This window comes from Delphinapterus leucas, chromosome 4 (assembly GCF_059928025.1).
Source record: "Delphinapterus leucas isolate spDelLeu-1000000601 "Yukka" chromosome 4, BTC_Dleu_Yukka2, whole genome shotgun sequence".
Classification (NCBI taxonomy): domain Eukaryota; kingdom Metazoa; phylum Chordata; class Mammalia; order Artiodactyla; family Monodontidae; genus Delphinapterus; species Delphinapterus leucas.
In genome coordinates, this window is record NC_143132.1 from 135,235,501 (window position 1) to 135,250,224 (window position 14,724).

At 34.7% G+C, this 14,724-nt stretch overlaps 1 protein-coding gene across 6 annotated transcripts in view; it reads left to right on the forward strand.

Annotated features, from left to right (window-relative positions):
* The window catches only part of TOPBP1 (DNA topoisomerase II binding protein 1), a 77,677-nt gene that overhangs the window by 1,480 nt on the left and 61,473 nt on the right, over positions 1–14,724 (forward strand). For 4 of the 6 annotated variants that reach the window (XR_016393141.1, XM_089911130.1, XM_089911132.1 and 1 more), the window contains exons 3-10: positions 1,660–1,794; positions 3,268–3,411; positions 4,079–4,260; positions 5,496–5,692; positions 7,437–7,616; positions 8,342–8,529; positions 10,212–10,375; positions 10,522–10,772. Coding sequence is in view for 5 of the 6 variants with exons in the window: in XM_089911130.1 (XP_089767256.1) it covers positions 1,660–1,794; positions 3,268–3,411; positions 4,079–4,260; positions 5,496–5,692; positions 7,437–7,616; positions 8,342–8,529; positions 10,212–10,375; positions 10,522–10,772 (1,441 nt within the window). In the remaining variant the exon portion in view is untranslated. The remainder of the gene's footprint in view (positions 1–1,659; positions 1,795–3,267; positions 3,412–4,078; positions 4,261–5,495; positions 5,693–7,436; positions 7,617–8,341; positions 8,530–10,211; positions 10,376–10,521; positions 10,773–14,724) is intronic. The other 2 variants (XM_022582520.3, XM_089911131.1) reach the window with 2 other exon arrangements.

The following is a 14,724-nucleotide window of genomic DNA, read 5'->3' on the forward strand; positions in this document are numbered from 1 at the left end:
TTCATTCATTGAGCAAACAATTATTGAATGTCCATCATCTAAGAAGCACTGTTCTAGTACTTGGGATATATCAGTGATGAGATCAGGCAAATATCCATACTTTCTCAGAGCTTACATTCTATTCTAGCTGGAGGAAATAGACATTAATCAGACATATAATTGAGTAAACTGTAATGTTAAAGGTGCCAAGTGCTATGGGAAGAGAAAAACAAAGCAGGTTAAGGTGTTCTGGAGGTTGTTTGTTGGGGGAGAAGGGAAAGTTACAATTTATTTTAAATGGAGTGTGATCAGGGTAGACTTTATGGAGAAGATGATATTTGAGTATACTTGAAGGAGGTGAGAAAATGAGCCATGTGGATATCTGCAGAGGAAGGTTTCAGGCAGAGGAAATAATCATACACAAGCCCTGGGAAAGTGCTTGCGGTGTCTGTCCTGCTTTAGTGTGGCTGTAGTGTAGTGAAGAAGGGAGGTGGAAAGAATGCTAAGGTGTGCTTTAGAGAGTAAGAGTAAGGAGGTCATGAAGGGCCTTGTGGGCCATGGTAAAGACTTTGGCTTTTTCTTCCAGTGAGATGGAAAGCCACTGGGGGCTTTTAATCGGAAGAGTAACATGATCTGACTTAATCGTTTTAAAAGGATCACCCTAAGTATTTAATGTAAGGACTTCAAAATTTGTTCAGAAAATATTCGAGTGTTAACTGGGAGCCAGGATATTTTGGCAAACAAGATAGATCATGAAATTTTCATTCTTAGAAGGGAGAGAGACAAAAACAGTATGTGTATACGTGTGTGTGTGTATATATATATATACTATCTATGTTATTTTTCTTCATAAAATACACTAGAGGGATAGGGAAAGAATATTTTAGAAAAGGGTGATAAGGAAAGGCATCTCTGAGGAAGTGACATGTGAGCAGATGTGGTTGAAGTAAGGTAAGTCAGGTGAAGTCCTGGGGGGAAGAGTATTGCAGGCAGCGGGAAAAAGAGTAAAACCTCTAAATGAGGTCATGCTTAGTTTGTTCTAGGTTGCAAAAGAAAGCAGGAGTGGCTAGGGAAGAGTGAGCAAAAGGGATTAGAGGAAGAAGGTAAGTGTGGGGAGACAGGCAGGGGCCAGACTCTACGGTCTTGTAGGCAATTGTAAGAAACGTGGATTTTATTCTGAGTGTGGTGGGAAGCTGCTGGAGGTTTTTTGTTTGTTTGTTTGTTTGTTTGTTTTGCGGCACATGGGCCCCTCACTGTTGTGGCCTCTCCCGTTGCGGAGCACAGGCTCCAGACGCGCAGGCTCAGCGGCCACGGCTCACGGGCCCAGCCGCTCCGCGGCATGTGGGATCTTCCCGGACTGGGGCACGAACCCATGTCCCCTGCATCGGCAGGCGGACTCTCAACCACTGCACCACCAGGGAAGCCCCACTGGAGGTTTTTAACAGGGTGACATGACCTTTTTTGTATTGTTAAAAAGATTACCAGCTGCTGGGTAGAGAATAGATTTAGGGGAAGGGAGGGAGAAGGAACCACTTTGGAGACTTCTGCACAGGTCTAGTGAGAGATGACGGTTCCTTTCAATAGGAGAAAGGCTGGTTTTGAGATGGATTTTAAAGATAGAGTTCATAGGACATAAATACAGGTGAATTATTTCATATGCATTCTTACTTTTTCTTTCAGTCAATGAAAGAGTTCCAATCAGAAGAATATCTTCAGATTATTACAGAAGAAGAGGCATTGAAAATGAAGGAGAATGATAGATCACTTTATATCTGTGACCCTTTTAGTGGCAAAGTCTTTGATCATCTCAAAAAGGTTTGCTAACTTTTAGTGTGTTCTTTCAGGTAGTCTGTGTTTTGGTTTGTTTTTGCTTCAGTGGACATAAGTTCTTTACTGATCATGAAGTATTTTGCAAATTATGAATTGAGAGGAATCCTTTGTTTTTGGAAGACCAGAATAGTATTTTTCAAGGTAAATCATATTACAGTAGGCTTTGGTTAGTATGTAATTTTTATATTTCAGGGAATTTAGCTTCACTTAGAATAATTTAACCCTGTAGTAATGAAGCATTTTATTGATGAAGTTCTACTGTACTTAAACTCAGTTTGATTGCAAGATATATTAGGGAAAAATAGTACAGTAGGAAAAGACTTCAACATAATCCTTGGTTACTTACTGTCTTTCCTGTGTGCTCTTGAATTTTAGTACCTGTACTTTGTATAGGGTCTGAAAAATTATATGCTAAAGGAAGCATTTGGGGGCCGAGCATTGCTGATATACCATTGAGCCATCTTATTTCTTTTTGTTGATTCTAGAGTCTACTGACTCATTACTTTTTTGGTGTCTGGACAAGAGAGAAGCATTGAAATAAAAGTAAACTGGCTGTAATTACATCCAGATTACAAAGAAGTGATTCTTGTTTGAAGGAGAAGAAAGCATAGAAGAGTAGGTAGATGCAGTACTATCTGTACAGTATATGGAAGGTCTGTGCCCACCTTTGCCAAAAGCATTGTTGGTCTTACCCTCCTTTTGGAAATAACACTGCTTGTAAGATAGAATCAATAGCATCGAAAACTCAGTTTTCTTATGACTGATGGAAAAGATAGCAATAATCATTTACCCTGTAGATATTTACATCGGTCATGCTTTGGTGACTTTGGCAGCTGTAGGCTTTTTAGTCTGGGTTGGATGTGCTGATGTTGAGCAAGATTGTCACGTTTCTCAGTTATCAATGAAAGTGATACCTTAGGAGAAGTCTTTGTAGGTCTTCCTTGGAAAGACATTGAGTTGCGAACAAAGTATTTAAAAAACAAATGTAGGAACTGCCTAGGATTATACATTTTTTGTAGCAGAATAGGTTTTTTACCGGGGGGTTAGTTGGGCTCTCAACACTTTTTAACCACTTCATTGGCTGGCTGCTTCATTTGAAAAGTAAATGTAGATATTTCCTAATTATTATGGCATAAGACTGTTACTCATATCTCCTATCACTAAGATTGTGTTTGTTTCAGAAATTAAAATTTTAATGGCAATTTTGAGTGAGTGTGGCTTTTGGAGCTTATTTCTTTTGATAGCCTGCATTGTTTGATTTGCTTGTGTGTGTATGTTAACGTGTGATGTGTCTGAGAAATTATATAATGGTTATTGTTTTTTTCTTGTAAAAATTTGGTGGTTTTTCTGCAGTAGTCATCAACTTCTGTAAAGAATTGGTAAATACAGTATTACAAAATGTAATTTTATAAGACTGGAGGTCTTTTTCTACTTAGTAAACTTTCTCTGTTTTTGTAGCTTGGCTGCAGAATTGTTGGTCCTCAAGTAGTCATATTTTGTATGCACCACCAACGATGTGTCCCAAGAGCTGAACATCCAGTTTATAACATGGTTATGTCTGATGTAACCATATCTTGTACAAGCCTAGAAAATGATAAAAGGGTAGGTGTTGCGGTATTGAGTGGAATATCGTGGTCAATATGTATGTATTTCCACACTTAACTTTTCACTGTGTAGGGTATATTTTGAAAGACCTTGACTTGGTGTTTATGACTGATAACTAAGTCAAGATGACAGTGTATATCTTTTTTTATTTTTTAATAAATTGAATACAGTGGAATCTTTTATTGCAAACTGGCTAGTTGAAGTTTTTTGTTTTGATTTAAAAAGGAAACTCACTTTTTTCCCTGTGTAATTTTCCCTGTTTGTTTTTGAGTCACATTTTTCCACCATAGTTGCTTAATCTTTTAAAAAAGGATTGAGATTTACATATAATATATGTTTTTATATATTCTATATATAATTTGTATATTTTTAAGTATCAATGTGTATGTAGTATATTAAAATATATAGTGTTTACTGTAGAACCAACATAATTAAATTCATGGAGTTGCAAGAGATAAATGTAGGAAAATAATGTATATAAAGGTAATTATTCTAAAATTTGTCTTCCAAAAAGTAATTTCATTAATTATTTAACTTTATAGTGGTGAGAAACATTTGTGCATTCAAGCTAACAACAAAAGATGTTTATGGGATATTGTATAAAAAAATGGAAAAGATATTGTTTGTTTCAGTATTAACAATATATTTTCTTTTGGGGCTACAGGAAGAAGTTCATAAATATGTACAAATGATGGGTGGACGCATATACAGAGACCTTAACATATCAGTAACTCACCTTATTGCAGGAGAAGTTGGTAGCAAAAAGTATTTAGTTGCTGCAAACCTGAAGAAACCTATTTTACTTCCTTCCTGGGTAAAAACACTTTGGGAGAAGTCACAAGAGAAGTAAGAAAGATATTCAGATATTTTCTAGATTTGAATAAATGATACATTCAATCACTTTGGCACATTGTGGGTTTTCATAGGGGAGGTTTTATGGTATCCTCTTTGGATTTGTTATTTGGGGACAAAAATAGGATCATTACTCTTCTCTCCAATGAAAACAAAAGGTAATCTACAAGCTCTTATTATCAAGGTATAAGTTGATAGGTGGAATGGGCTATGGGCTTTAGCATTGGCTACAAGGTAAGCAATGCTTTGATAATAAAATGGTTTTCAGAAGTAAACATTTATAAAATAGTGGAGAAAATCAGTGTGGCAACTGTAGCTTTTATGTTGCGTTTATCCTTCAATACTGTGCTAACATGTTAAGATGGAGAGTAAATTTTAGCCACTTTGGCATTCGTATTCCCTCCCAAAAGAGACATATTTAAGGTTGAATATAAACACATATAAGCCATTAACTGAGATGTGATCATTCAGTAAACATTAACTGAGCCCATTTTATGTACCTGGCCTGAGTTAGGCATTAGATATAAGTGGAGAGCAGAACAGGACAGCATCCCTGCCCTCATGGAGCTTAGAGCCTATTTCAAAGGATAGAATTGAGTTTCCATTAGAATTATATTAACAACCAATAAGTCCAGGTACCACTGTTTGAATTAAACAGGCATTTTCCAGTCTTCCTTTCAACACCATCTAGCACATCCTAAACACGTCTCCACGTTGGCACCCTCATTCCTAGCCTGTTTCGTCAGCACATCTGCCTAGCACGGCAACAGAATGATAATGATATTTTTGTTGGCATTCTGACAAAAAGCATTCCTTATTATTTGTATAGTATAATGGAGGAATTAAAAGTCTGTTTTTCTAGTAGGCAACCAAAGAACCTTTGGGTTTTTAGGTAGAAATTTAGACTTATAATTTTGGAAAATGCACCACTTTCACCAGCATGGATTTACAGTTAATGAAATATATATTTTCCCGTAAAACAGTTTTATTTGAGAGACTCTGAAACATTAGTTTTTATTAGAGACATGGTTTGAGCTACATGAGCAATTAGTATCATTCGAAGTGTGTTTATCAGTTTCCCTTTTCTTAATAATGATTAAAATCCTAAAAAATGAGGAAAGCATTAGTGATATTTCTGTTGTTTGTCATTATTCTTCTGGTAAATTTAAACTATCTGGTATATTTAATATGTTAATGTTTTTTTCTTTTTTATTGTTTGTTTTCCCCAGAAAAATAATTAGATATACCGATATAGACATGGAAGACTTCAAGTGTCCTATTTTTCTTGGTTGCATAATCTGTGTCACTGGCTTACGTGGCTTAGACAGGAAAGAAGTTCAGCAACTCACAGTTAAGCATGGAGGTCAATATATGGGACAGTTGAAAATGAATGAGTGTACACACCTCATTGTGCAAGAACCAAAAGGTAAAACTGTTTCCCAAATGAACAAATGCAACATTTTCTACTACTTAACATTTTAAGATCATTATAGAATACCTTTTACTTCTGACATGTCATAAATCTGCTATGGTTTTTTTTCTTGCAAACATAGTTTGGTTTATAATCTTTAGAAAACTTACATGACTTCCCAAGTCTTTATCAGGTCATTGAATAAATAAAAAACAAAAATTTCCAGTGGGGTTTTATCTAAATTTATTTTCAGATCTTTTTTTGTTTGTTTTTTAAGTCCCCACACGGTTACCCAGTACTTAAGAGATGAGAGATTTGGATGAATAACAAGAAAGCTAATAGATGTCGCTAAATTACACTTCTTTCTAATTATAAATTTTAAAGGCTTGGCTTAGTTTTTAGTTGAATGAATCAGCCTTACTCAATGAACTACAAGTTTTAACTTGAAGATGCACCTTGCAGAACATGAGACAACTAAAAGAAGAAAAATATATTACCAAGAAGAAGAATTCCTTAAAATTGCAGTTAATTTTGGTGTTCTATAACCTTTATTCTGGAGAATATTTTTTTTTCTTAATATCTTTATTGGGGTATAATTGCTTTACAATGGTGTGTTAGTTTCTGCTTTATAACAAAGTGAATCAGTTATACATAAACACATGTTCCCATATGTCTTCCCTCTTGCGTCTCCCTCCCTCCCACCCTCCCTATCCCACCCCTCCAGGCTGTCACAAAGCACCGAGCCAATATCCCTGTGCCATGTGGCTGCTTCCCACTAGCTATCTACCTTACTACGTTTGTTAGTGTGTATATGTCCATGACTCTCTCTCGCCCTGTCACAGCTTGGAGAATATTTTTTACCAGTACTCTTAAAATATATAAAAATTGATAAGAGCAGAGTTTTATTAATATTTTTATTATATCTTTTTATATCTGTACTGTGTTTTATTAAGCTCCCTAAATAAGTAAAATTAGGGAAAAAATTAAAATTAATAATTGTCTTTAAGTGAGAACTTTGGGTATGGCCAATTATGATATTATGATTGTGAGTAAAGTTGATAACTGCTATTGGTTTTCTGAATCTAAAGACAGTACATCTCTCAGCTCTCATGAACGTCAAAGAAACCTTTCTTGTTATTGTTTACTATATATTGTCCTCAGTTTCTCTATACCGTTTCAAAATACATTGTGTTAAAAAGTTTTTTTAAGGCAATAAAAGATACGTAATTTTTATATGACTTATTTAACTATTTGCCTTTTTATCCTGGACTTCAAGTAGAATCCTGTTGACATAGGAATAGTCTCTTGAAAGTTGCTGTTTTTTATATTGCAGACATTTATAATTTTCACGGTTATTTTATACAGTTTATTAAACCACATAATTCTGTGAGTTATCCCCATGTTACAGATTAAGAAAATGGTTTAAAGAATTTAAATGATGGAGGCTGTACTCGAAAATACTGAGTTACCCCACAGTTGCCTCTGCCTCTGTGCAGTTTTGTAAAAGATAAACCCCCTCACATAGCATCATAGCATGTGTATTTAACAACACATAGAAAATATAATTGAGCAATAACCTAATATATTACCTTTTAATACACTGTATAGCATACTGTTAAAAGTAAGAGTAATTGCTGGTAACTTTAATTTTGTCCCAGGTAGATTTTTTTTATAACCTGTCATTTAAATATTTCTGCAAAGATTTTAATGGTTTGCATTTCTCTCTCTCTGTGTTTCTCTTTCTTAATGAACATAATAGGTCAAAAATATGAATGTGCCAGGAGATGGAATGTACACTGTGTGACTGTGCAGTGGTTTTTTGACAGTGTTGAGAAAGGTTTTTGTCAGGATGAATCCATATATAAGACAGAGCCTACACCAGAAACAAAGACTATGCCTGATACTTCAACTCCTACTGGCCAGATCAACACAACTAATAGTAAGTCTCTTTCGGATTAAAGTAAACAATCAGTTTTAAGACAGTCAGTTTTCTGTGTAAGAATTGATTTGTTAATAGGATCAGGGAGGTACAGTAGGAAATTCCATCTTTTCTTGCTATGCTTCCAGGTATAATTGTATAATAAAATAACTGAATTGTATTAAAAAATTAGTCCAGAACTCCTGATATTTCTTTTTATAATGAGTGCGTACTTTCATACCCTCATGCAATGCACAAGATTATTAAAGAAATTAAGAATGTTAATAAAGACTTAAGAGAATTAATTTTTTAAAACTTGACTGGCAGGTATAAGTACATTTTCTTTATTAGTTTGCTACAATTGTTATAGATCATCTGTATTCATATAAAATTTAAAACCATTTCTGTTTTGGAGGTATTAATGTTGGCAATTTAACAAATGTTATAAATTTTTTTTCAAATGTAACTTTCTTGGACCTTAAAGCCAGCAACTTCAGATTTTTATTGGAAGCAAGTCACTATTAAGAGAATGTATTAAATATATTTTCATTTAAATAAGATATGAGCCTTAATTAGTTTCATTTTCCCTTTTCATACTTTGCCACCAAGATTTCAGTAAAAGCATTTGAATCTTACTTTAGAAATTGTTCATGGCTCTTTTTGTATAAGAAAAGTTCGTGTGTAGGAAAATATGTAATCACAATTATTTTATCTCCATAAATTACATCTTTGTTTTCAATATGTAGGTTATGCTCTTTCAGATGTCAGCCATATTTCCAACATCAGTGCAAGTTGCATAAATGAATCGACATGTAGTTCAGTTCTTAATAGCAAAGTGGAGCCTACACTTGAAAATCTGGATGTCAGTGCATTTCAGGCACCTGAAGATTTATTAGATGGTTGTCGGGTATGTCTTTATCATGTAATAAATGCAGTAAGTGATAATATACTTTAGTACTTGTAGCTTCACTTTGAAGACCCTTTAGAGTTGGGCTTGTTCCTTATTTACATAAGCCCTCCACTCTAGCTAAGCAGATGCACTCATTAGGCCATGTCTATCTTTTAGCTTAGGGGCTCTATGCCTGGGGCGTACCTTCATCTCTCATCCATTAAAAGTTCATATCATTTTTTTCAACTCTTCTCTGAACCTTCCTAATAACTACCTTAATCTTTCCATCTACTGTGTTTTGAGAGCATTTAGTTTCTGAACCACTTAATGAATTTTTATTTATAGCTATCATTTATTAAGTGTTTATAACATGCTAGACAGTGTGCTAATTATTTCATATACATTGTTGATACGTTTTATATATAATCCCATTTAATTCCCACAAATAACTCTAAAACAGATAATATTGAGACTGATACTTAGAGGATTAAAGTTCCTGTTCAGAATCTCACAGACATTAAGTAGCCAGACATCTACTCCAAAGCCTATATTCCTAACCATTAGGTGTACTGCTTTGTTTAATATCTCTTGGGCTATTTTATTTTTTAGTGTCTGAGTAACTATCTTGTAAGTGCCTTTGATGGGATCATCATATATATATCTCCTAGAACTGAATACTTAATATATTCTTGTTTGTAGAATCAATAGGCTAAGCATTAATTTTAGAGTAGCAAAGATTTAACCTTATTTTATTGTTAAGGAAATTGGGCAAATTACCTTCCTTTCTATACTTTTAAAACTTAGCAGTTTACTAGCAGAACAGGAAGTGTGTTGTGTAATCTTTTATCTAGACTATACTAATTCTGGATATGACTTAATTATTTGTATAGAAAAACATATGATTCCTTATTTTTGTTAAAGTGTATTCTAGTGATGGAGGTTATTTAGTTTGGGATATAAATGCAGTTAGAAATAGATTGGTCATTAAGAAGTTTTTTAAAGACACGTTATGTAAAATAGAGTTGAAGAAGATAGTTATATTGATTAAATTGGTTTAAATACATACATAACCCCATCCGTGCCTCCAAAAGTATATATACACATATTGATAGTTAAAAATAAGTTACTGCTTACATATCATCCTAAGCATTCTGCTTAGCTCTTTGACTTAAATTTTCTTGTTTAATCAACTCTGTGAAAAAGATATCTCAATATATAAGTAAGAAAATTGGTTTAAAGTGTCTGAGTATCTTGAGGTGGTCATGTGGTTAATCATTGGCAGCTGAACCAAAATTTAAACCTAGCTTTTCTGAATTCAAGTGTTTAACGCCAGTTTATTTCTGTAATTACTTTAAAATTTAAAAGTGGTAAGAACAACTTAAGAAGCTACCTGATTTTAGAAATTGCTATGCACTAATGTTCAGAAGATAATTGAATTAATCTGGCTTCTATTTTATTTAAAGCCTCAGAATACTTATCAAGCAGTGTCTACTGTAAAGGGTAATAATGCTATGGGATTGTGAAGAAATGATAAAATTTAAGAATATTTTAAAATTCAAACCTTCAGAATATACGTCACTTCTTAATGTATCTTAAAGTGTAAACAAGAGTTGTCTTATTTACGCACAATGGATTTAGATATATGCTTTTAATAAATAGGTTTCTATTGAGAGAAATAAGCCATTTTAAATACATTAATCTAAAGTAAATGTTTTCTTTCTTTGCAGATCTATCTTTGCGGTTTTAGTGGCAGAAAGCTAGATAAACTGAGAAGACTTATTAACAGTGGAGGTGGAGTTCGCTTTAATCAGCTCAATGAAGATGTAACTCATGTTATTGTGGGAGATTATGATGATGAATTGAAACAGTTTTGGGATAAATCAGCCCACAGGTTTTGTCAGTTTTTAATTCAAAGCAATTTCTACTCTGATAATTTTTTTTAAATTGCATGTCCTGGCAATTATGTAAACTGCATGGCAAGTGGGATTGTGGTCCTTATAGTTTAAACTAATATATAACTATGTACTATTTTTGTAGGCCTCATGTAGTGGGAGCAAAATGGTTGCTAGAGTGTTTTAGTAAAGGTAATATGCTTCCTGAAGAGCCATATATCCATGCTAACTACCAGCCCGTGGAAATTCCAGTTTCAGACCAACCTGAAAGTAAAACAACCCTTTTAAAAAGGAAGAAGAGCAGCTTCTCTAAGAAAGACTTTGCTCCAAATGAAAAGCATGAGGAAACTGATGAAGATCTGCTCTCTCAATATGCGACTAATAACCCAACCATAGGTAAGAAAGAGTGATTAGTGTTTACAGTCATTAAATATTTTGGTAGCAGAATACATACATATGTGATTTCTGCCAGGTTCTCTAGAATTTAGTTAAACTAACGTTTTTCTTCCCTTGAAGTTTTATGTGTGTCACTTCTTTTTTTTAAGCAGGCAAGGCTAAGGGATTCTGGACCTTCTGACTCCCTCTTCTCTCTTCAACTCACTTGTTCCTCTTAGATCTGTTTTATACACAGGCATTACTTGGTTTGTGTGAGTTTGTAACACCCTGAACTTTTATTTTAACCTTGTAACAAATGCCTCTTACTTGGTAATTGTGCTCTTTGATGGGTATAATGCTGCACTGTAGACTACCATCTCAGGATGTAGTCTCAGTGTGGTAAGCAAAATTGCCAGTAAAGAGTTGTGGGCAGCATTTCTTATTTTTTTACTCTTTATACTTTGTTATTCTTCTCTCATTTTGCCTTGTTCCCGCCCTCCACCCTTTTTTTTTTTCTGTTGTGGTTTTATTTTGTTGCAGTTGTTTCAATTATAGTTTTATTTTTTTCTAATATATTTTATATCTTTCTAATTGTATTTTGTTTTCTATTCTTTGATATTGTACTGATCTGTCCCTCCCCTCCCCTCCCCTCCCCTCCCCTCCCCTCCCCCATGAGGCTTACGGAATCTTGGTTCCCAGGCCGGAGGTCAGGCCTGAGCTCCTGTGGTGTGAGCTCTGAGTTCAAATCTCTGGCCTAACAGAGAACATCAGACCCCAGGGAATATTAATTGGAGTGACACCTCCTGAAGGTCCTCATCTCAGCACCAAGACCTGGCTCTATCCAACTGCCTGCAGACACCAGTGGTGGACATCTCAGGCCAAACAACCAGTAAGACAGGAATACAGCACCACCCATCAAAAAAAAAAAAAAAAAAAAGAAACAACAAAAAACTATGTTGCAGACAATGGAGCAAGGTAAAAACCTGCAAGACAAATAAATGACGACGAAATAGGCAACCTACCTGAAAAAGAATGCAGAGTAATGATAGTAAAAATGATTCAAAATCTCAAAAACAGAATGGAGAAAATACAAAAAACATTTATCAAGGATCTAGAAGAACTAAGGAACAAACGAACAGTGATGAAAAACACAATTACTGAAATTAAAAATACTCAAGGAATCAATAGCAGAATAATTTAGGCAGAAGAAAGGATAAGTGAGCTGGAAGATAAAATGGTGCAAGTAACTGCGAGGGAGCAGAATAAACAAAAAAAAGAATGAAAAGAATTGAGGACAGTCTCAGAGATCTCTGGGACATTAAACGCACCAACATTTGAATTATAGGGGTCCCAGAAGAAGAAGAGGAAAAGAAAGGGACTGAGAAAATATTGGAAGAGATTATAGTTGAAAAATGTCCCTAACATGGGAAAGGACGTAGTCAATCAAGTCCAGGAAGCGCAGAGAGTCCCATACAGGATCAATCCAAGGAGAAACACACCAAGACACATATTTATCAAACTATCAAAAATTAAGTGCAAAGAACAAATATTAAAAGCAGCAACGGAAAAGCAACAAATAACATACAAGGGAATCCCCATAAGGTTAACAGCTGATCTTCCAGTAGAAACTCAGCAAGACAGAAGGGAGTGGCAGGACATGTTTAAAGTGGTGAAAGGGAAAGACCTACAACCAAGATTCCTCTACCCACAAGGATCTCATTCAGATTCAACAGAGAAATTAAAGCCTTTACAGACAAGCAAAAACTAAGAGAATTCATCACCACAAAACCAGCTTGACAAATGCTAAAGGAACTTCTCTAGGCAGGAAACACAAGAGATGGAAAAGACCTACAGTAACCCAAAACAATTAAGAAAATGGGAATAGGAACATACATATCGATAATTACCTTAAATGTAAATAGATTAAATGCTCCAACCAACAGACATAGACTGGCTGAATGGATACAAAAACAAGACCCGTATATATGCTGTCTACAAGAGACCCACTTCAGATCTAGGGACATATACAGACTGAAACTGAGGGGATGGAAAAAGATATTCCATGCAAATGGAAATCAAAAGAAAGCTGGAGTAGCAATTCTCATATCAGACAAAATAGACTTTAAAATAAACACTATTACAAGAGACCAAAAGGACACTACATAATGATCAAGGGATCAATCCAAGAAGATATAACAATTGTAAGTATTTATGCACCCAACATAGGAGCACCTCAATACATAGGGCAAATGTTAACAGCCATAAAGGGGAAATCGACAGTAACACAATCATAGTAGGGGTATTAACACCTCACTTTCATCAATGAAGAGATCATCCAAAATGAAAATAAATAAGGAAACACAAGCTTTAAATGACATTAAACAAGATGAACTTAATTGGTATTTATAGGACATTACATCCAAAAGCAGAAGAATACACTTTCTTCTCAAGTACTCATGGAATATTCTCCAGGATAGACCATATCATAGGTCACAAATCAAGCCTTAGTAAATTTAAGAAAACTGAAATTGTATCAAGTATCTTTTCCAACCACAACGCTTTGAAACTAGATATCAGTTACAGGAAAGCAATCTGTAAAAAATACAAACACATGGAGGCTAAACAATACACTACTAAATAACCGAGAAATCACTGAAGAAATCAAAGAGGAAATCAAAAAATACCTAGAAACAAATGACAATAGAAACACGGTGACACAAAACCTCTGGGATGCAGCAAAAGCAGTTCTAAGAGGGAAGTTTATAGCAATACAATCATACCTGAAGGAAAAAGAAATATCTCAAACAACCTAACCTTACACCTAAAGGAATTAGAGAAAGAAGGACAAAAAAACCCCGAAGTTAATAGAAGGAAAGAAATCATAAAGATCAGATCAGAAATCAATGAAATAGAAATGAAGGAAACAATAGCAAAGGTCAATAAAACTAAAAGCTAGTTCTTTGAGAAGATAAAATTGATAAACCATTAGCCAGACTCATCAAGAAAAAAAGGGAGAAGACAAATCAACAGAATTAGAAATGAAAAAGGAGAAGTAACAACTGACACTGTAGAAATACAAAGGATCATGAGAGATTACTACAAGCAACTGTATGCCAATAAAATGGACAACCTGGAAGAAATGGGCAAATTCTTAGAAAAGCACAACCTTCCAAGACTGAACCAGGAAGAAATAGAAAATATAAACAGACCAATCACAAGCACTGAAATTGAAACTGTGATTAAAAATCTTCCAACAAAGAAAAGCCCAGGACCAGATGGCTTCACAGGCGAATTCTATCAAACATATAGAGAAGAGCTAACACCTATCATTCTCAAACGCTTCCAAGATATAGCAGAGGGAAGAACACTCCCAAACTCATTCTACAAGGCCACCATCACCTTGATACCAAAGCCAGACAAAGATGTCACAAAAAAAGAAAACTACAGGCCAATATCCCTGATGAACATAGATGCAAAAATCCTCAACAAAATACTAGCACACAGAATCCAACCGCACACTAAAAGGGTCATACACCATGATCAAGTGGGGTTTATCTAAGGAATGCAAGGATTCTTCGGTATACAGAAATTAATCAATGTGATACACAATATTAACAAACTGAAGGATAAAAACCATATGGTAATCTCAGTAGATGCAGAAAAAGCTTTCAACAAAATTCATCACCCACTTATGACAAAAACTCACGAGAAAGTGGGCACAGAGGGAACCTACCTCAACTTAATAAAGGACATATATGATAAACCGACAGTCAATATCCTTCTCAAAGGTGAAAAACTGAAACCATTTTCTCTAAGATCAGGAACAAGTCAAGGGTGCCCACTCTCACCAGTATTCAACATAGTTTTGGAAGTTTTACCCACAGCAGTCAGAGAAGAAAAAGAAATAAGAGGAATCCAAATCGGAAAAGAAGAAGTAAAACTGGCACTGTTTGCAGATGACATGATACTATAC